This window comes from Podarcis vaucheri (genome assembly GCF_965113315.1).
Source record: "Podarcis vaucheri genome assembly, chromosome: 2".
Lineage (NCBI taxonomy): Eukaryota > Metazoa > Chordata > Lepidosauria > Squamata > Lacertidae > Podarcis > Podarcis vaucheri.
In genome coordinates, this window is record NC_138760.1 from 132652711 (window position 1) to 132674976 (window position 22266).

General features: G+C 44.9%; 1 protein-coding gene across 7 annotated transcripts; it reads left to right on the forward strand.

Moving 5' to 3' along the window:
• Positions 1-22253, forward strand: LOC309525774 (uncharacterized protein). 7 transcript variants are annotated; one of them, XM_082211307.1, is made up of 6 exons: positions 1-688; positions 2662-3167; positions 16775-16874; positions 17577-17656; positions 17938-18064; positions 19826-22253. In XM_082211307.1, exons 2-6 carry the CDS (start codon positions 2754-2756, stop codon positions 21067-21069), a joined length of 1965 nt encoding a protein of 654 aa, XP_082067433.1. In that variant the 5' UTR covers positions 1-688; positions 2662-2753; the 3' UTR covers positions 21070-22253. The 7 variants fall into 7 exon arrangements, with proteins under 7 accessions (XP_082067433.1, XP_082067437.1, XP_082067434.1 ...); XM_082211311.1 differs by having other exon boundaries at positions 7-688; positions 2662-3173; positions 16799-16874; XM_082211308.1 differs by lacking the exon at positions 1-688 and adding an exon at positions 914-1528.
• Positions 22254-22266: the final 13 nt, after the last annotated feature.

Sequence of the window (22266 nt, forward strand, 5' to 3'; positions counted from 1 at the left end):
GTGGCAGCGGAGGAGGAGAGAGAGAAGGAAGAGGGTGGCACTATAAAGGACTATTTTGGAATCCATTTGAATAAATCGATTTAAATGCTTAATGGCATGCGGGCAAAGCAGTGGTGAAAGGGTCTTATTAATAAAGCAAAATGCCTTTCTGAAGAAGCAGATATAAGCTCCAAAAGCAAGAGATGTAAACAGAAATTACGCAGAATGAAAAGAAATCCCCCGATAAACGAGGGAGCCCAGGGAAACTGCCGCCTGGTCTGCCAGGAACCGGCCTCCTTGGCGCCTAAAACTGAGGGGAAGGTCAGGTTTCGAAAGGCGGGAAGTTGGGAAAAGGCGGGAAAAGCCGCTTCCCTCAGAGCAGCCGCCGCCGCCTTCCCGGCGGAGGGGCGGGGCCAGGGCTGTTTCGTCACGGGTCCTTGCCCCGCCCTCCCTCCGCCTCCCCCCTTTCCCCGCTTCCTTCTCTGAGGCGTCCGCGAGAGAAGACTATGGGTCGCCCGCATGGAGCATGCGCAGCTCCTCAGAGCCTCCTCTGCCCTCTGTGCGCTCGGCTCGCCAAGGGTTAACAAGAGCCGAGCTGGAATCCTAGAGAGGCCAGGAAGTGGGGGCGGGGGTCCCCGGTCCTCCAGAGCGGAAGCCCCTCCTCCTCCGTCCTCCGCCAAGGCTGCCTGGTGGCCCCTCCTGGGATCCAGTGAGTCTCCTCTCTCTTCCCCCTTGGGGCGCCTGGGGGTCCCAGGGCTGCAGGGGGAGGATACTCAAGGGGAGGGAGACCCCCAAGGCAGGGAGCATCCTCCCCCCTTCCTCTCTGTTCCAGCTGCTGCTCCTCTCTGCCTGCCAAGGGGGTCCCACCCTCCCCAGAAGAAAGCCTCTTTCTGTGGGACAGAAGGGGGGCGGGGTCCCCCAGAGCAAAAGGCCCCCCTTGAAGGGGAGGGGTTGCTTTCCTCTCTCTCCTTTGCCCATAGCTGCCTATGTGCCCCTTCTGGGATCTGCAGTCTCCCCTCTCTTCCCTCTTGAGGTGCCTTGGAGAGAAGGGGGGTCCCAGGGCTGTAGGATGAAGGTGCATGAGGGGGGGGGCAAAAAACCCCAAATCAGGAAGCTTTCCCTGCACTCTCAACAAACTATGATTCCCATGATTCTTTGGAGCAGGGGTCAGCAAACCTTTTCAGCAGGGGGCCGGTCCACTGTCCCTCAGACCTTGTGGGGGGCCAGACTATATTTTGGAGGGGAAAAATGAACGAATTCTATGCCCCACAAATAACCCAGAGATGCAGTTTAAATAAAAGGACACATTCTACTCATGTAAAAATGCGCTGATTCCTGGACCGTCCACAGGCTGGATATAGAAGGCGATTGGGTCTGATCCGACCCCCTGGCCTCAGTTTGTTCCTGAATTGGCTTAAACAGAAAAAGGGGAAATGGGATAGAGAGGAATTAATAGATTAGTAGTCCACATCCCATAGTCAAACGCCTAGTCAGGAACCCTTGTGGTTGTGCTTAGATTTTTCCTCTTCTGCTACCAATGAAACAACAGGTAGGAAGCCGTGTTGGTCTGCCATAGTCGAGACAACATTTTTAAAAATTCCTTCCAGTAGCACCTTACAGATCAACTAAGTTTGTTATTGGTATGAGTTTTTGTGTGCATGCACACTTCTTCAGATAGACTGAAACAGAAGTCGCCAGATGCTTATATATAGTGAGAGGGTGGGGAGAGGTATTTCTCAGAAGGGTGGTGGGAATGGGTGATTGGCTGATAGGTGTGGTAAACCTGTTGACGACTGTTAATGATTGCAATTGGTCTTACAGGAAAAAGCAAGGGGTGAGATGTCCAAAAATAGCTTAACATGTGTAATAGGATAAGAATCCAATGTCTCTATTCAGACCAGGTCTCTCCATAGTTTTAAGTTTAGTAATAAGTTGTAATTCAACAACTTCTCTTTCAAGTAAATGAAACAAGGCATAGTGTTGGTCTGTTGATGAACTTGGGGGATGATATTCAAAGCTAGGAGTGTAATTGCTCTGTTGATGGAGAAACAATTTTAATGTTTGATGCCTTGCTGTCATTGATGTTCATTTTGTTGGAAGCTGCTCAGAGTAGCTGGGGCAACCCAGTCAGATGGGCAGCATAGTAGTAGTAGTAGTAAGAATAATTGTTGTTTAGTCGTGTCCGCCTCTTCGTGACCCCCTGGACCAGAGCACGCCAGGCACTCCTGTCTTCCACTGCCTCCCACAGTTTGGTCAAACTCATGCTGGTAGCTTCGAGAACAATGCTGATGGTGTGTGTGTTTTCTGTAGTCTTTAGTTTTTCCTCATGATGCTGCAATGTGTGTGTGCTCAGTTGTACCAAAATCTCAAGCTGTCGGGGGTGTGTGTGGAGAGACTTTAAATTTCCCCACCCCCTTTCTGAAGGCTCTGTGTGTATTTCAAGGTTTTATCTTTCTGCATGCTTGAGGCTTGATTTTGTAGCTGGTCTGATTGTTGTTGTTGTTGTTATTATTCCTCTTATTCCTATGACTTCATTACAACCACATTTATAAGTTCAGACTCAGCTTTAGTGGAATCCAGCCTTGATTCCTAGCAAAACTCACCCACATTTACTGAAAGGACATTTTCTCTGATCCTGACAGAGTGCCAATTTTATAACAAAACAATGCATTTGCTTTGTAGGGTTTGCCAGCACCTCTAATTTGGACAAGCAGAACTTTGCAGAAGAAAAAAGGGACTCCTTCTAATCTCTTGGAAGCTTCCTGAGAGGAAAGATGGATGAGCAAGACTTGGCTGGACCTAAAGCAAGAAGAGGCCATGCCATTGAAGATGGGAGCAGTAGGGGATTCTGGGAAAACTCAGGGGGGAAGATCCTGAGTGAGGAGGACACCCTCCACTCAGATGTGCATTGCCAGCAGCTCAGGCAGTTCTGCTACCAAGAGGCTGAAGGACCCCGAGAAGTTTGCAGCCGGTTCTACCACCTTGTCTGTCAGTGGCTGAAGCCAGAAAGGCACACAAAAGTTAAAATGCTGGACCTGGTGATCTTGGAGCAGTTCCTGGCTGTCCTTCCCCCAGAGATGGAGAGCTGGGTGAGGGAATGTGGAGCAGAGACCAGTTCCCAGGCAGTGGCCCTGGCCGAAGGTTTCCTCTTGAGTCAGGCAGAGGAGAGGAAGCAGGCAGAGCAGCAGGTGAGTGTGACCTTCCTCTGGAAACTCCCAAGGGCTCTGAACAAGAGATAGAGTATCTCAAAATGCGGTACTAATGTCCCACTGTTTATGGCTAGGATAAGTAAAGGTAAAGGGACCCCTGACCATTAGGTCCAGTCGTGTCCAACTCTGGGGTTGCGGCGCTCATCTCACTTTATTGGCCGAGGGAGCCGGCGTACAGCTTCCGGGTCATGTAGCCAGCATGACTAAGCCGCTTCTGGTGAACCAGAGCAGCGCATGGAAACCTCATTTACCTTCCCACCGGGGCAGTACCTATTTATCTACTTTTGCAGTGCTTTTGAACTGCTAGGTTGGCAGGAGCTGGGACCGAGCAACGGGAGCTCACCCCGTCGGGGGGATTTGAACCGCCGACCTTCTGATCGGCAAGTCCTAGGCTCTGTGGTTTAACCAGGCATAGGCAAACTCCGGCCCTCCAGATGTTTGGGACTACAATTCCCATCATCCCTGACCACTGGTCCTGTTAGCTAGGGATGATGGGAATTGTAGTCCCAAACATCTGGAGGGCCGGAGTTTGCCTATACCTGCCTTAAAGTGTTTGCCTCTGCCATTGTTTTCTAATCCCCCTTCCCATTTTGTTTTGAATCTTTGTTGCTCTTTCAGGTTAAAGATCTGTCGACAGAAATGGGTCCTGATTCCTCTGAGGCAGAGAGGACTCCGATGGACGCCAGGGAGAGACCACTAGGTAAGGAGGGAGTTATTTCTCTCCTTGGTCACATCCTGCAGATTCGGAAATTAATCTGTGGGTTCTTTTCCTCTTTTGTGGGGAGGCTGTTGGGGCCAAGAGCCCAGAGGAGGAGAGATGTATTTTTACGCAACTAACAGATGAGAGGTGTATGAATGTCAAAAGGCACTCAGTAGGGTAGACTTCTTCACAGGTCCATCTGTAGTTAGAGATGCACTCCTGAACGTAGGAGAAAAGTAGGCATTCATGGCTTCCCACTTCCCTTTGTCTCTGGCAGGTGACAGGATGATACCCGCAAGACCTCCTCATCCAACTTTTCATGGTACTGAAGGGGAAGCAGCAGCTATGGAAGTAGATCAGGTAGGGGGCAGGAAACTTGTAGGGAGAGAGGTTTTTAAATAAATAAATAACTTTTTATTGTTAAAATAATTCAGCATTATTACACACATGTTATGTGAATATACAAACATACATTTCATACAATCCTTAAAAATATTCATACAGTCCTTAAAAATATTCATACATCCCCACACTCAATCCCACAGATACTTCTTTTCCCCACCATCTCTTACTCCTCACCCCCCTCTTGTGTTGAACTTCCAATCTAATCAACTGCAATTTCTTTCCACTTCTATTACCTTCTTTCACACACTTTTAAACCAATTTTCTGCTTCTTTTTCTGTTACACATTGTTATCCATCTTATTATTTCAGTATTTATAACGGAACTTGTTTATTCTAATAGTTCTGATTTTTCAATATTGTTTTGCAAGTATCCTTTAAACACTTTCCAGTCCTTGTCTATCTTCTCTTTTGAGATCCTTCCAATTTCTCCCATTGTTTTGGATATATTGTAATACTCCAATAATTTGGCAAGCCACTCTGTCGGTATAATACCACTTTTCCAATTTTTCGCAATCAATAGCCTTGCGGCTGCTGTTGCGTATAAATATAATGTCTTGTCTTCTTCCTTTAGACTTCCTGGTACTATTCCCAATAGAAAACCTTCTGATAATTTCCTAAATGAATATCTGAACATTTTTTTTCATTTCATTGTATATTGTTTCCCAAAATTGTTTGATGTTTAAACAATTCCACCATATATGTATCATAGTACCTTTTCCAGTGTTGCATCGCCAGCAGACATCGTTACAATTTTTATTCATTTTTGCTATTCTTTCAGGTGTTAAATACCATCTATGTTGTATTTTAAGGTAATTTTCTTTCAATATATAACACATAGTGAATTTCATATCTTCTTTGCACAATTTTTCCCATTGTTCGAGCATAATATTTTCCCCAATATCTTGCGCCCATTTAATCATGGATGCTTTAACCAGTTCATCCTTTGTTTCCCACTCTAAGATCAGATTATATAATTTAGATTTTTTCCCCCTTGTATTAAGTATCTATCAAATTTTTATATTTCTTTTTCAAATCCTATCTTCTTGTCTTTCGCTAATCTATACTTAATTTGAATATATTGGAACCAATCACTAATATGAGCTTTAATTTCTGTATAATCCTTTAATTCCAATTCTCCATTTTCTTCCTTTAATACAGTTTTATAAGTAGCCCAATTTTCTTTCATATTTAATTTTTTCACTGCGACAATTTCTGCCGACGATGCCCACCAAGGAGTTTTCGGTTCTAGGTCTTTTATATTTTAGATTTTGACTTTCTGACTATATGCCCTAGGAAGCCTTTATGTACTTTGACTTTCTCATATACAGTGGTACCTCGCAAGACGAATGCCTCGCAAGACGGAAAACCCGCAAGACGAAAGCCCATAGGGAAATCTCCGGGGACCTCTTTTAAATGCTGGTGGTGGGGAGCAAAGCCTTTCCCCCCCTCCGGCCTTCAGAAGAGGTCCAGGAAGGCCGGCGGGGGCCGAAAGGCTTTGCTCCCCACCGCCAGCATTTTAAAAGCAGTCTGGGATAGCAGGGAAGCGCTTCCCGCTATCGCGGACGGCTTTTGAAGGCAGGCGGGGGGGAGCGAAGACTTTCGCCCCCCCCGCCCGCCTTCAGAAGAGGTCCTGGACCTCTTCTGAAGGCGGACGGGGGGGCGAAAGTCTTTGCTCCCCCCTGCCTGCCTTCCCGGGAGAGTGGAGAAAGGCAGCGCGTTTCTCCGCTGTCCCGGACGGCTTTGGAAGGCAGGCGGGGGGGGGCAAAGACTTTCGCCCCCCCGCCCGCCTTCAGAAGAGGTCCAGGACCTCTTCTGAATGCGGGCGGGGGGCAAAAGTCTTTGTCCCCCCTGCCTGCCTTCCCAGGGGCTTTTACATCGCCCCGGACAGCGGAGAAGTCCTCCGCTGTCCCGGGGTTTTTTAAAATGCTGGGGGTGGGAAGAAAAGCCCTTGTCCCCCCCCCCCCAGCCTTCAGAAGAGGTCGGGGGACAGACTGTCCCCGGACCTGGTCTGAAGGCGGTTTCCATAGGAACGCATTAATTGATTTTCAATGCATTCCTATGGGAAACCGTGCATCGCAAGACGAAAAACTCGCAAGAAGAAAAAACTTGCGGAACGAATTAATTTCGTCTTGCGAGGCACCACTGTATTAGATAAGGAGAGAGGTTGAGGGGTGAAGGAGCCAGAATTCTTGGAAGAACAAAATGTGGCATTCCACCCATTTACACAAAAACTCATCATTAAAATAATAAAGTAATTCCAGTGAGATGTTAAAATAAGCATTCATACCATGTGGAGCAAAACAGTTCCATTAAAACAACACAACAATTAACAGGTAGAAAACAACAGAGCAATGTGTCATAGATCATCTTTATGGTGTCTAAGAGAAGGACATTTCCCTTTTTCTTTTAGGGTCTGGTGTGCTTTGAGGATGTCGCTGTTCATTTCACGGACAAGGAGTTGGCGCTGCTGGATCCTGACCAGAGAGCTCTGCATGAGGAGGTCATGGAGGAGAATCGTGGGCTCCTGGATTCTCTGGGTAAGGCTCTCTGAGGATCATCATATCTGTTTTGAAATTCCATGTCTCTCTCCTTGCAATGAATCTCCAAGGTTTGGCTGGAACTCAGTAGCGCTACCTGCACCACCTGGAAATCTAACGCCCCCAGAAATCACTTGGAATGGCGGTGTTGTCTGTGAATATCCATCAGAGTGGGTAGGGAGGTTGAAGTAGCTTCTGCCAGATTTGTGTTTTTGCTTCTGTTGATTTTGGTTGACTAAAGAGATAACTGACAATGGATACAGAGCAGATTCCATTATTGCACCAAACAAAATTAATTCAATCTCAGGTTCTCATAATAATGTCAGCTAATACCAGCCAACAAAGGCAGTTAACTCCATAGTAAGAATTCCCATCTAATTCCCTTCAGTTCTTCCTCTTTCACAACAGTTCATTAGCACTGTTCAATAATGAACAGTTGTGAAGGGTTGTTCTTCCTGAGGCTCTAATTAGTTTATCTCTCTCTATATATACAGTGGTACCTCTGGATGCGAACGGGATCCGTTCGGAGCCCCGTTCGCATCCTGAACAGAACGCAACCCGTGTCTGCGCAGGTCGCGATTTGCTGCTTATGCACATGTGCGTGACTTCATTTTGAGCGTCTGCGCATGCGCGAGTGGCAGAACCTGGAAGTAACCCGTTCCAGGAACACAACCTGAAAACGCTCAACCTGAAGCTACTTTAACCCGAGGTATGATTGTATTAGTATAACTCTTTTCTCTTTTTATTCCTTTCTCTTATCATATTATTTCTTTATGAATCAAAACTCATTTGAATAAAATATTAAGATTTAAAAAATAATTAGTTTTTTTTAATTGCAGTTGGTGATGAATTGGAAATTAATAACAAGGGGGACCAAGAAGGAATCCACACCATAGAGAAGCCATATAAATACTCGGAGTGTGAAAATAACTTTAGTGAGAGCTCCCAGATCACTCCTCCACAAAGAAATCAAATTGGGAATAAACCCTATCAGTGCTTAGAATGTGGAAAGAGCTTCAGTCACAAAGCCAGTCTTTCTTCCCATCAAAGAATTCATACAGGGGAGAAACCTTTTCAGTGCTTGCAGTGTGGGAAGACTTTCAGAAAGAGCTCAGATCTCACTTCCCATCAAAGAATTCATACAGGGGAGAAACCCTATCAGTGCTTGGAATGTGGAAAAAACTTCAGACACAGTAGCCATCTCACTTCCCATCAACGAATTCATACAGGGGAGAAACCGTATCAGTGCTTGGAATGCGGAAAGACCTTCAATCAGAAGAGCAGTCTCACTTCTCATCAAAGAATTCATAAATGTGAGAAACCCTATCAGTGCTTGGAATGTGGAAAGAACTTCAGTCACAACGTATCTCTCACTTCTCATCAAAGAATTCACACAGGGGAGAAACCCTATCAGTGCCTGGAATGTGGAAGAAGCTTCAGTCACAGTGCCTCTCTCACATCCCATCAAAGAATTCATACAGGGGAGAAACCCTATCAGTGCTTGGAATGTGGAAAGAGCTTCAATCAGAAGAGTAGTCTCACTTCCCATCAAAGAATTCATACAGGAGAGAAACCCTATCAGTGCCTGGAATGTGGAAGGAGCTTCAGTCACAACACATCTCTCACTTCCCATCAAAGAATTCATACAGGGGCAAAACCCTATCAGTGCTTGGAATGTGGAAGGAGCTTCCGTCACAACACATCTCTCACTTCCCATCAAAGAACTCACAGTGAAGACAAACAATAGCAATTGCTGTGTAGTAATTTTATTTTCGGAGATTTTAATTTGTATTGCAGCAGTGTTATTGTGCTTCTGTCATTCATATCAAAAACAATATTATGTTTTATTCTGGGTTTGTTCCCCTTTCGTGTGAACCCTGACATGGGAGAACATTGCTGCTGCCCTGAGTGCTGGAACGAATACCGCTTCCTGTTGCAAGACCAATTTCCACCTGACTTTGAGGGCTGAGCCCACACTCACCCCAAACAATTAAAGGACTCCTGGGAGGCTAGACGGACATTGCTGGAACAGCTCTTTGATTGGGGCAACTGGCTGAAATGTTTTACACGGTTCTAATTTTGGTTCCTCTGTTTTGATTTTGTCAGGTTTCTGTTGGTTAAATGTTTTTAGATGGTGTTGATGGTTACTTTAATTAGGGTATAAATGTAAACTGTTTATTGTTGTTGTGGTTGTTGTTATTGGTTAGAAGAGTAGTACCTTGGATCCCAAATTTAATCTGTTCCATAAGTCTGTTCCAAAACCAAAGCGTTCTAAAACCAAGGTGTGCTTTCCCATAGAAAGTAATGCAAAATGCATTACTCCAGAGGTTGGCAAGCTAAGGCCCATGAGCCGGAAGTGGCCCATGAGCCGCCCCCGAATCGAGCTGCCCTGGGGCCTTCTTCCACCCCACTTTTTTCTCTCACACACGGACAGACACATTTGCAGTGCCTGAGAGAGAGGGGGGAGAAGGGGGTGGCACTATATAAGTCTAATATAAATGGAATGAAAGGGGTTACGGATGAGGTTTCAGTGACATTGTTAAATAAAGGCACCATAATTCACTTCTCCAATGGTATAACATTGTTGAAGTCCTATAAGAATGTATACTATATGATTGTGTAATAAAAATACAATGTTCATAACTGTGTAACCACCTGAATGTTACCTTGGAAAATACATTAACTATAAAAGTAGGGAGTCAAGAGATAAAAGGAACAACTGGCAAGTTTGGCCTTGGAGTTCAAAATGAAGCAGGGCAAAGGCTAATAGAGTTCTGTCAAGAGAACAAGCTGGTCATCACAGACACTCTTTTCCAACAACAAAAGAGACGACTCTGCACATGGACATCACCAGGTGGGCAGCATTGAAATCAGATTGATTATATTCTCTGCAGCCAAAGTCAGCAAAAACAAGACCTGGAGCTGACTGTGGCTCAGATCATCAGCTTCTTATAGCAAAATTCAAGCTTAAACTAAATAAAATCCCTTATGAATGTTAGGAGCATCCTACTCTAATGTAGGACCCTGGCAGAGACACATGCCCGACTGGCATGTTCTCTCCCTCCTGGTCGATCGTTTGGGAGCTTCAAAAGCTTTCTCCAACCCGAATATCACAGCGACTGATGCCTTGGAGACATCAGGGATCCACAGAGTCTTCGCAGTTTGCATAACAGACCTCAGTAGCACAGCATTTTGGCTAATCTACATTTATTTACATATAATACACTCAAAGCGTTCTGCTTTAGCTCCTTCTTCTTTCTCATCAGACAGCAAAGACAAAGAACAAGGGACAATAGTCCCACTTCACAGAATACAGTAATACCAAAACATCCTGTCTCTGCCACTTCCCACACTGTGGAATGAAAACATACGCTGTCATGTGATAGACAACAATCCCATGACTGCAGACACAGAGCAGGAATCCCCAACATCCTCCCCTAATTCATGAACCGTGTTGTAGTCATCAGTGTAACTGCAACAAACATACAGATGTCATACACACAGTATACCCCTGTGATACGGAACGGGGGGGCATGTCTTCTTCACCCCTTCCGCCGGTCACCAGAGGGTCTGAGGTGATGACTTCTACGGCACCCAGCCCCATATGGACCCCTCAGCCCCCACACTGTTACACAAGCACCACACTTAACTCTGAACCCCATAAATAAAAGTGTCTTTCTCCTTTCCCTACGTCCATTCGCTAGAATAAATAGACCGGGCGAAAATAAGCCCAAACTGCCTTATGTCTCCCTTTCGCTATACCCGCTGTATTGTTTCCATTAGTAGACCGTGTATACAGACATTTTGTATCTCTTGAATGGGTGCGTTCTACCCAATCAGAACCATGCATTTGTCTTTGCAGAGCTAGCTCAGCGAGCTCCTGCACGCCTCATTTAACCTCTTGACAAGCTGCTGACGGCTCCCCGCTGGGAGAACAATGGAATCGAAACTTGTGAACCCATAAAAGTGTCAAATCTCGCTACAATGTATCTATATTGTTTCCGATCTCAATTATCAATATAAAATAGACTAAAATATTTAGAAATTCACATAAAATCAACCACAACTCCGATTTTCTTGCTTCTGGTGCCAATCGGCTCAGTTTCTCTAGGACTCCATGACACCTCCCCTGTCTTCCATAATCCCTCAAGCGAAGTGTCACGTACTCTCAGGAAGAGTGTAATCCTATCAAATCACTCTGCCAAGCCTTTCCTCCGGGCAATGCCAGATGGCAGGCTATGCATACATGGACCATTGTCTTCTCATCACTCAGGATGTGCTTATCTGCACATATCTCCAGCTCTGCATATTCCCCTTCCCTCCTCCATATGTTAATCCGGTGTAACCCAACCTCTTCCTAATGTATTCGTGATGTAATCTGTGTAACCCAACCTCTCCTTAATGTATTCATGATGTAACTATGATGTATTTTGCACTGTATCCTGGGACATGGAGGGAAGTTTCAAAAGTTCATGTCACCCCTTTCTCGCTGTTCAATCTCGCCTTGAACCTGTTGCGCAATAAACTTGGATCTTCTGCAGCTTGCTCCTGTCTCCGGCTGAGCTCATTTTCCTCCGCAGGGACCCGTGGACTTAGTCCGACGAGCTGGGTAGCAGAGCAGCCTCGCACCCAGATTTTACGGTAACACCTGTATCCCCCGTTCCACCCTTGGAGCTACCTGCTACTGGATAAGCCTTGGGCCTTACCATCTTGCACTTCTGACTAGTCTTGGTGTCATAGCTCTCCTGACTATCAAAAAGTTTCACATCTGGCTTTGTTGGGACTCAAAGCCTAGCCTTGTTCCTCTCTGAGGAATCAGTGCTCACCCTTACAGTCCTTGGGTGTGGTTTCCCACCCTTTGAGGACAAACCCTGTACCCCTTTCAATACTTCTGGTTCTAAGACCTGTGTCGAGCCACTAGCCACAGCTAAATCTGCAACAGCTGTGTTAGCAAACTCCTGAGCATACCTGGTGGTAGCTGTCTCAGATCTGCACATCAGGTGCACATCCTTCACTGTATCAATGGGACTCACCTCACTTTCAGCAACAGCAGTAGACTCAGTATTGCCCATATTGCCTCCCCCTTTTCCTTTGTCTTGAGCACTGGTACACCTGACTATCTTCATGTCAGACATCAGCAATCTGGAAGACCCATACATTACAACATAGTAAGAACAAGCCATTTATAATGTCACTTTCATTCTTCTGGATGTTTGTTGACATAAACATAACAGTCATGTTGCATCAGCTGGGCTTCTCGACCTGGAATGAAAAACACGTTAGACATCACAATGTTACAGCTTTTCAGTTCCACGGTCCAGACTTGCCACTGGTGGCAAGTACCACAAACAAAACGTAGCAGCCGTTGAAGCTTCATATTTGGTGGCACTTAGAATCGCCAGAGCTATGAAACTTCACACCATTGCTGAGGATTTCCTGTTGCCAGCAGCCAAAGACATTGTTCGAGATATGACTGGAGATGAATTTGTTATGAAATTGAGTACAATTTCCTTATCTAATGACACTGTCCGCAGAATTATAGATGACATGTCTGCTGATATTCTTGATCAGGTAATCCAGGAAATTGAATCTGATCCACTTCCAATATTTAGTATCCAGCTTGATGAATCTACAGACATTGCAAACTGTTCACAGTTACTGGTTTACATGAGGTACCGTATTTTTCGCTCTATAACACGCACCAGACCATAACACGCACGTAGTTTTTAGAGGAGGAAAACAAGAAAAAAATTATTCTAAACGAAATAGTGGATATATGATTTTTGTGGTTCATGCTGTGGCCACAGACATGTGATCTGACAGTGAGTTTGGAGTAGCCCAATGCAAAAATCCTGAGGATCCATGTGGATCCATGCTTTGTAACCACGGAGGAGGGAAGGGGAACCATGGATCCTCTGCTCACGACTGCAGCAGATCCCTCCCCCGCCACCCACAGGCATTCGCTCCATAACACGCACATACATTTCCCCTTACTTTCTAGGAAGAAAAAAGTGAGTGTTATGGTGCAAAAAATACGGTATATTAATGACATAATGATGGTGACTTTAAAGATGAGTTTCTTTTTTGCAAACCTCTTGAAATGACAACTACTGCACATGATGTATTTGAAACAGCTGGTTCATTTCTGAAAGAGGATAAGATGTATTGGGAAAAGGTTTGTGGTGTTTGCACAGATGGTGCTCCAGCTATGCTAGGATGTCGATCTGGATTTCAACTTTTGGTACTGAATGAGTCACCAAAATAATTGGAACTCACTATATGATTCATCGGCAAATATTAGCAACAAAGATGCTGCCGCAAGAGTTACAAGAAGTAATGAAAAGCGTCATAAGTTCTGTCAATTTTGTAAAGGCGAGCACTTTAAACAGTCGCCTGTTTTCGCAAGTGTGCAATGAGTTGGATGTGCCGAACAATGCTCTGCTATTTCACACTGAAGTGAGATGGTTGTCGAGAGTAAAAGTTTTAAAACATGTTTTTGAGCTTCCTGGTGAACTCAAAACGTTTTTAAATCAGAAAGCAAGACTGCCGTTCAAAGCACTTTTCAGCAATAAAAGTGAACTGCAGAAAATAGCTTACTTGGTTGCCATCTTTGCCATCTTGAATGAGTTAAATTTATCATTGCAAGGACCAAATGCAACATGCCTCGATTTGTCTGAAAAGATTCGATCATTCCAAATTAAACTTCAGCTTTGGCAAAAAAATTTGGATGAAAATAAAATTTACATGTTGCTTACCTTATCTGCTTTCTTTGAGGAACATGACATTGAACCAGACAAAAGGATTTCTGTGAAAGAAAACTTGCACTTGCTTGCAGATGAAATTTCATTGTACTTTCCAAATCTACCTGACACCCCATTTGCACTTGCCAGAAGCCCATTCACAGTCAAAGGTGAAGATGTTCCTGAGACAGCAGAAGAGGAGTTTGTTGAAGTTATCAACAGCGATGCAGCGAGAACTGATTTCTCTACAATGCCAGTTACATTCAAGTGTTCACAGTCATATCCTGTTCTGAGACTGTGTTGCGCCTTCTTCCATTTCCAACAACATATCTTTGTGAAACAGGGTTTTCCAGCTTGTTGGTTATCAAGTCTAAATAGAGAAGTAGACTTGTTGTGGAAGATGATCTTCGTTGTGCTCTTGCAAAGACGGCCCTGAGAATTTCTGATCTGGTGATACAGAAGCAATCTCAACCTACACACTGATGTTGGCTTTTTACACATACTGTTGCAAAATGTAGCAATGTAGTTTACTGTTGTTATATATATTAAGACTGTTACCCATGCTACACCATGCTTCAAGACAAAATTTCATTTATCTGTAATTAGAAATAAATAAAAAAATTAGAAATAAATAAATAAATAAATAAATAAATAAATAAAAAAGTTAGTTCTTGGTATGAGCTTTCGTGTGCATGCACACTTCTTCAGATACATGCACACGAAAGCTCATCCCAAGAACTAACTTAGTTGGTCTTTAAGGTGCTACTGGAAGGAATTTTTTTATTTTGACTATGGCAGACCAACACGGCTACCTATCTGTAGCTAGAAATAAATATTTCACAGTATATAATTACATACTGTTTTTGCGATCAATCACTATGCTTTAATTATGTTCAATTTGTAATAATTAAAATGCATCCTGCATATCAGATATTTACATTACGATTCGTAACAGTAGCAAAATCGCAGCTGTGAAGTATCAACGGAAATAATTTTATGGTTGGGGGTCACAACATGAAGAACTGTATTAAAGGGTCGTGGCATTAGGAAGGGTGAGAACCACTGCCTTAAGAGATCGCTGCTGAAACAGCTGTCCAGGAGAGCCACTGGGGGGGCGTGACAATGGCACCTGTCCCGGGTCCTCCCCCCGCCTCCCCCCCGGGTCGCCCGCAGGGAGCATGCGCAGTTCCTCAGAGCCTCCTCTGCCCTCTGTGCGCTCGGCTCGCCAAGGGTTAACAGGAGGCGAGCTGGAATCCTAGAGAGGCCAGGAAGTGGGGGCGGGGGGTCCCAGGTCCTCCAGAGCGGAAGCCCCTCCTCCTTCGTCCTCCGCCAAGGCTGCCTGGTGGCCCCTCCTGGGATCCAGTGAGTCTCCTCTCTCTTCCCCCTTGGGGCGCCTGGGGGTCCCAGGGCTGCAGGGGGAGGATACTCAAGGGGGGGGAGACCCCCAAGGCAGGGAGCATCCTCCCCCCTTCCTCTCTGTTCAAGCTGCTGCCAAGGGGGTCCCACCCTCCCCAGAAGAAAGCCTCTCTCTGTGGGCTCCTGCTCTCCATAGAGGGGGGAACTGGGTGCGTTCGGCTCATGAAGGGTTAAAAGGAACTAAGCTGGATTCCTAGAGAAGGGAGGACAGAAGGGGGGGGAGGGAGAGGCCCCCCAGAGCTAAAGCCCCCCCCCCGTCCTTGAAAAGGGAGGGTGTTACTTGGTCATGGGTATGTGCCCAAGTTGGGTGAAGATTTCTTCATCGCAGGGGACTGGACAATATGGTCCGCAGGGTCCTTTCCCATTCAATAGTTCTCCGATTGTAAATCCTCTCCCATCGTTTGTATATCACAAAATATCGTAATAAATGTGCAGGGATATCTGCGACATACGTTTCATTATTAGTGGCCACTGTAGTGAGTTCCGGCTTCGTGAATTGGGTGGAAAAGAAAAAGGCGAAGCAGGATAGAGAAGAATTAACGGATTAGGAATCCACATTCCATAGTCATACGCCTCCTCAGGAGCCCTTGCGGTTGTGCTTAGATTAAGTGTGAGTAAGAGTCGTTTTTCCTCTTCTGCTACCAATGAAACAACATAAAGTCTTGGTCTACTGATGAATTCGGAGGAGGGGAGATTTAAACAAGGAGAATAATTGCTCTATTGATGAAGAAAAGTTTTTAATGTTTGATGCCTTACTGTGTTTGATGTTCTTATTGGAAGCTGCTAAGGCAACCCTTCAGATGGGCAGCATAGTAATAGTGGTAGTAGTAGTAGTAGTAATAATAATATTGCTATTTCTATTGCTATGCTTAAATTTATATTTAGACCAGCCAGATTGAGAAAAATTCTGATGGTGTGTTGTTGTTTTTCTGGAGTCTTTATTAAAACAATTTACAACCACAAGATGTTCAGAGTCTGGGCTTTAGTGCAGTGCAGCCTTGACTGCTAGCAAAAGTCACCCAAAGTCACCCCAGACACCCAAAGGTCTGGGGACATTTTTCTGATCCTGACAGAGTGCCGATTTTATAACAAAACAATGCATTTGCTTTGTAGGGTTTGCCAGCACCTCTAATTCAGACACAGCTTTGCAGAAGAAAAAAGGGACTCCTTCTCATCTCTTGGAAGCTTCCTGAAAGCACAGATGGATGAGCAAGACTCGGCGGGACCTAAAGCAGGAAGAAGCCATGCGATTGAAGATGGGAGCACTGGGGGATTCTGGGAAAACTCTGTGGGGAAGATCCTGGGTGAGGAGGACACCCTCCACTCAGATGTGCAGAGCCAGCAGTTCAAGCAGTTCTACCAGGAGGCTGAAGGACCTCGAGAGGTTTGCAGCCGACTCTACCACCTTGTCTGTCAGTGGCTGAAGCCAGAAAGGAACACGAAAGCGGAGATGCTGGACCTGGTGATCTTGGAGCAGTTCCTGGCTTTCCTTCCACCTGAGATGGAGAGCTGGGTGAGGGAATGTGGAGCGGAGACCAGTTCACAAGCGGTGGCCCTGGCCGAAGGTTTCCTCCTGAGTCAGGCAGAGGAGAGGAAGCAGGCAGAGAATCAGGTGAGATATATTTTCCTCTGGGTTTTCCCAAGGGGCTCCAAACCAGAGGGAGAGTATCCCAAAATGCATTACTGATGTCCGATCCCTTTATGGATAGGATCCAAGGAATGAGATCTGGTAAAGTGTTTAGCTCTGCAAAATCCTTTTATAATCCTTCTCTCCATTCTCTCATTTGAGTCTCTGTTGCTCTTTCCGGGAAAGAATCTGATGGCAGAAATGGGTCCTGATTCCTCTGAGGCAGAGAGGACTCGGATGGACACCAGGGAGAGACCACTAGGTAAGGAGGGAGTTATCTCTCTCTTTGGTAACATTGTGCGGATTTATAAACTACCATAATCTGTTAGTTCTTTTCTGCTGTCTGCGGAGGAGCTGCCGGCTCTGGAAAGGGGGTGGAGAGCAGGCGGGGGCATGGCTGGTGCACATCCTGGGGGCAGGGCGCCCAGCACGGGGGGGGGGTGTACGGCACACGTCCAGAAGTGGCCGCAATAGCACTCCACTGCCATGGGGCGGTACACTCCCCTTCCCCTCCCGCCCTCCACCAGTGGAGGCTGTTGGTGCCAAGAACTCAAAGGAGCAGAAAGGTGTACAAATGTCAAAAGGCACTCAGTAGGGTGTTGTTGCTTAGTTGTTTAGTCGTGTCCGACTCTTCGTGACCCCATGGACCAGAGCACGCCAGGCACTCCTGTCTTCCACTGCCTCCCGCAGTTTGGTCAAACTCATGCTGGTAGCTTCGAGAACACTGTCCAACCATCTCGTCCTCTGTCGTCCCCTTCTCCTTGTGTCCTCCATCTTTCCCAGCATCAGGGTCTTTTCCAGGGAGTCTTCTCTTCTCATGAGGTGGCCAAAGTATTGGAGCCTCAGCTTCACGATCTCAGTAGGGTAGACTTCTTCAAAAGTCCACCTGTAATTAGAGATACACTCCTGAACCTCAGAGAGAAGCAGGCATTCATGGCTTCCCATTTCCCTTTGTCTCTGGCAGGTGACCGGATGATGCCAGCAAGACCTCATGTGTCTTTTCATGGTGGAGAAGGGGAAGCAGCGGCTATAGAAGCAGATCAGGTAGGGGGCCTGAGACTTGTAGGGCGAGACCGAGGGGTGGGGCAGCCAGAATGCTTGGAAGAAAAAAATGTGGAGTTCCCCTCATTTACACAAAGATTAGGACCCATCATTAAAATAATAAAGTAATTCCAGCAAGATGTTAAAATAAGCATTCATACCATGTGGAGCAAAACAATCCCATTTAAACAACACAGCAATTAACAGGCAGAAAACAACAGAGCAATGTGTGGTAGATCATCTTTATGGTGTCTAAGAGGAGGACATTTCCCTTTTTCTTTTAGGGTCTGGTGTGCTTTGAGGATGTCGCTGTTCATTTCACGGACAAGGAGTTGGCGCTGCTGGATCCTGACCAGAGAACTCTGCATGAGGAGGTCATGGAGGAGAATCGTGGGCTCCTGGATTCTCAGGGTAAGGCTCTCTGAGGATCATCATATCTGTTTTGAAATTCCATGTCTCTCTCCTTGCAATGAATCTCCAAGGTTTGGCTGGAACTCAGTAGCGCTACCTGCACCACCTGGAAATCTAACGCCCCCAGAAATCACTTGGAATGAAGGGCGATTGGCGGTGTTGTCTGTGAATATCCGTCAGAGTGGGTAGGGAGGTTGAAGTAGCTTCTGCCAGATTTGTGTTTTTGCTTCTGTTGATTTTGGTTGACTAAAGAGATAACTGACAATGGATACATAGCAGATTCCATGATTGCACCAAACCAAATTAATTCAATCTCAGGTTCCCATAAATATTTCAGCTAATACCAGCCAACAAAGGCAGTTAACTCCATAGTAAGAATTCCCATCTAATTCCCTTCAGTTATTCCTCTTTCACAGTTGTTCATTAGCAATGTTGAAGAATGAATAGTTGAACGGTTGTTCTCCCTGAGGCTCTACTTAGTCTGTCTATATATACTGTATTAGTGTAACAATACTATTCAGTACCTATATAATAACTTATTATACCCTATAGAATATAATAACCTACTTAGTCTATTACACTGCATTTTCCCACCATTTTCCCCTCTTTAAAAATTATTTTCTCTTATTTCTTTCTCTTATCATATAATTTCTTTCTTGTTAGAGCATTTATTAATTTTCCAATAAAAAACATCCAATCAACATATCAAATCATAATCCAATAAAAATAAAAAAGATCAGTTTGTCTTCCAAATTGTAATTTTGATTTTACGACTTCCCACAGTCTGAACCTCGAAGCATATCCAAATCTCAGTCCTGCATCTCATCGATATTTCCATATCTTGAATTTATCTCTCCAACCTTCTTTGTCTCTGGCTCTGCAATCCTGTCATGTCAGTATCAGTCATTTGGCGATCGATCAGCCTTCCTGGAAGCCACCCAGTCCCCCCTCCGGGCCCTAGAGGGTGCCTGCTAGACATCCATTTAGCCTTTTCTCATGTTCATAATGGAAAAAATCTTTTGCAAACAGCTGCACTGTATATTATCCAAAATATTGTCTCAAACCATTGTAGTCAGCCAACAATTAATTCCTGTTTCTCTTAATCAGGGAGGGATTTCAAATTTTCCGTAACTGCGTAATAGGGGACTGCCATTTTAATCCTTTGGTCTCCTCATTAACAAACATTTCAAGTCTTAAAAAAAGAAGCTGCTCATGAGTCCCAATTGTTTAAATGAGGCTTAGCATGAAAAACCAATTGTTGGTCTTAAGAAAGGAGAAGAAAAGCACACCAATCACCTCTACAATCCACACACCATGATGAGGATCTCTTTGAAGTCCGAGCTTATACACCAGAGACTACATTCAGCAGGTGTTCCCCCCCCCCCGGCTTTTTCCATTCAGACCATGTCTGTTTCCTTTTCAAATCTATTTTAATTCCCAAACAGATGTGTCTGGCTATAGGAGTGACATCGGAGAGTGCCAGCCGTGACCATGCTCTTTGACCCAGTGTCCTGCTGGCTGCACCTTAGAGTATGCCGGTGATCTCGGACAATCCATGGGTCTTTGAGACAGTCCTCCCCTACCCTGAGGAGGCCGCCACGGCTAATTGCCCCCATATCTGCCCTGAATTATCAGCACGGCTGGAGTCCGATCTTGTGGGAGTCAGCCATTTCCCACCGCCGGAAACATAATTTCTTTATGATTGAATAATCTTTCAATAACAAACAAATATTTAAAAACAATTGTTTTTTTTCATTGCAGGGGGTGATGAAATGGAAATTAATAACAAGGGGGACCAAGAAAGAATCCACACCGTAGAGGAGCCATATAAATACTCAGATTGTGAAGATAACTTTATTCAGAGCTCCCAGACCACTTCTCATCAAATAAATCCCATCACGAATAAACCCTATCAGTGCTTGGAATGTGGAAAAAGCTTCATTCAGAGCATTCATCTCACTTCCCATCAAAGAAGTCATACAGGGGAGAAACCCTATCAGTGCTTGGAATGTGGAAAGACCTTCAGTCAGAGCTGCTCTCTCACATCCCATCAAAGAATTCATAGTGGGGAGAAACCTTTTGAGTGCTTGGAATGTGGAAAGAGCTTCAGTCGGAGCACTTCTCTCACGTCTCATCAAAGAATTCATACAGGGGAGAAACCCTATCAGTGCTTAGAATGTGGAAAGAGCTTCAGTCAAAGTGCACATCTCACTTCCCATCAAAGAATTCATACAGGGGAGAAACCCTATCAGTGCTTGGAATGTGGAGAGAGTTTCCGTTTGAATCGTCATCTCACTTCCCATCAAAGAAGTCATACGGGGGGGAAACTCTATCAGTGCTTGGAATGTGGAAAAAACTTCACTCAGAGCATTCATCTCTCTTACCATCAAAGAAATCATACAGGGGAGAAACCTTATCAGTGCTTAGAATGTGGAAAGAACTTCAGTCACAAAACCAGTCTTTCTTCCCATCAAAGAATTCATACAGGGGATAAACCTTTTCAGTGCATGCAATGTGGGAAGGCTTTTAGAAAGAGCTCAGATCTCACTTCTCATCAAAGAATTCATACAGGGGAGAAACCCTATCAGTGCCAAGAATGTGGAAAGAGCTTTAGTCAAAGTTCACATCTCACTTCCCATCAAAGAGTTCATACAGGAGAGAAACCGTATCAATGCTTGGAATGTGGAAAGAGTTTCCGTCTGAATGGTCATCTCACTTCCCATCAAAGAAGTCATACAGGGGAGAAACCCTATCAGTGCTTGGAATGTGGAAAGACTTTCAGCCACAGTAGTCATCTCTCTTATCATCAAAGAGTTCATACAGGAGAAAAACCGTATCAGTGCTTGGAATGTGGAAAGAGTTTCCGTCACAGTAAGACTCTCATTTCCCATCAAATAATTCATACAGGGGAGACACCCTATCAGTGCTTGGAATGTGGAAAGTGTTTCCGTCACAGCTGCACTCTCACTTCCCATCAAAGAACTCACCGTGGGGAGAAACCATAGCAATTGCTGTGTTGTGATTGTATTTTAGTAGACTATAATTTATATTGCAACAGTGTTCTTCTGCTTCTTCAACCCAGCAGAGAAGTCAGCCTTGCCTCTCAAATCCATGGAGTGCAAACCTGGTGTCCCATATTATTCATACTATGTATCCAGATCTGCAAGGTGGAATCAGTGGCCAAGGTGTTGAATTCAGACTTTTCTTTGTGGAAGGTTAGGTCTAAGAATCTCTTGCTACTCTTCTCCTTGATTCTCCAAAGTCCTTAGCGCATGCCAGGAGCAAAGAATTGCATCCACGAGGGAGAAAGAGTCCTCTGTGTATTACATGTTGTGAACAGCAGTAAGCAGTTTGTTTGCTTCAGCCAAATCCAGTTCTCATCTGCACATATATGATACGTGGAAGGAAACATCTCTATTCAGCCAGACCATTTAGAGCAGTGTTCCCTAACCTCGGGCCTCCAGCTGTTTTGGACTACAACTCCCATCATCCCTCGCTAGCAAGACCAGTGGTCAAGGATGATGGGAATTGTAGTCCAAAAACAGCTGGAGGCCCAAGCTTGGGGAACACTGATTTAGAGGCACCCCCTACAAGCGTCTTTTGATGCTAGTTTTTGTTTTGTTTGTTTGTAATGTTGGCTTTTAACTAGTTTTTAACTTCTTGTGATGCTATTGTTCAGTTTTATGTTTTTGCCTTATCTCCCAGGTCCTGCGCCATGGAATAAAACACACAATCCTGTAATGTTTAAAATGAATTAATAGATATGCACAATTGTTTATGTTGCAAAGTGAAAAATTTCAAGCATATAGCACAGTCGTCAAAACAACCACATGAAATAAAAATAAAACATTTCAGAAGTTCCTGAAAGGATGGATCATTGGTCCAAAGACAGGGGCCACGACGCTGGGCTTTGCTGCTGCCAAAGATGAGTCTGGCAGATCACGGTTCTGTTGGAGATTAATTCCCTGTGCCTGCAGTCATGGGATTGTTGTCTATCACATTATGGTGTATGTTTTCATTCCACAGTGTGGGAAGTGGTGGAGACAGGATGTTTTGGTATTACTGTGTTCTGTGAAGTAGGGCTATTGTCCTTTGTTCTTTCTCTTTTTGCTGTCTGATAGAAAGATGAAGGAGCTAAAGCAGAATGCTCTGAGTGTATTATATGTAAATAAATGTAGATTAGCCAAAATGCTGTGCTTCTG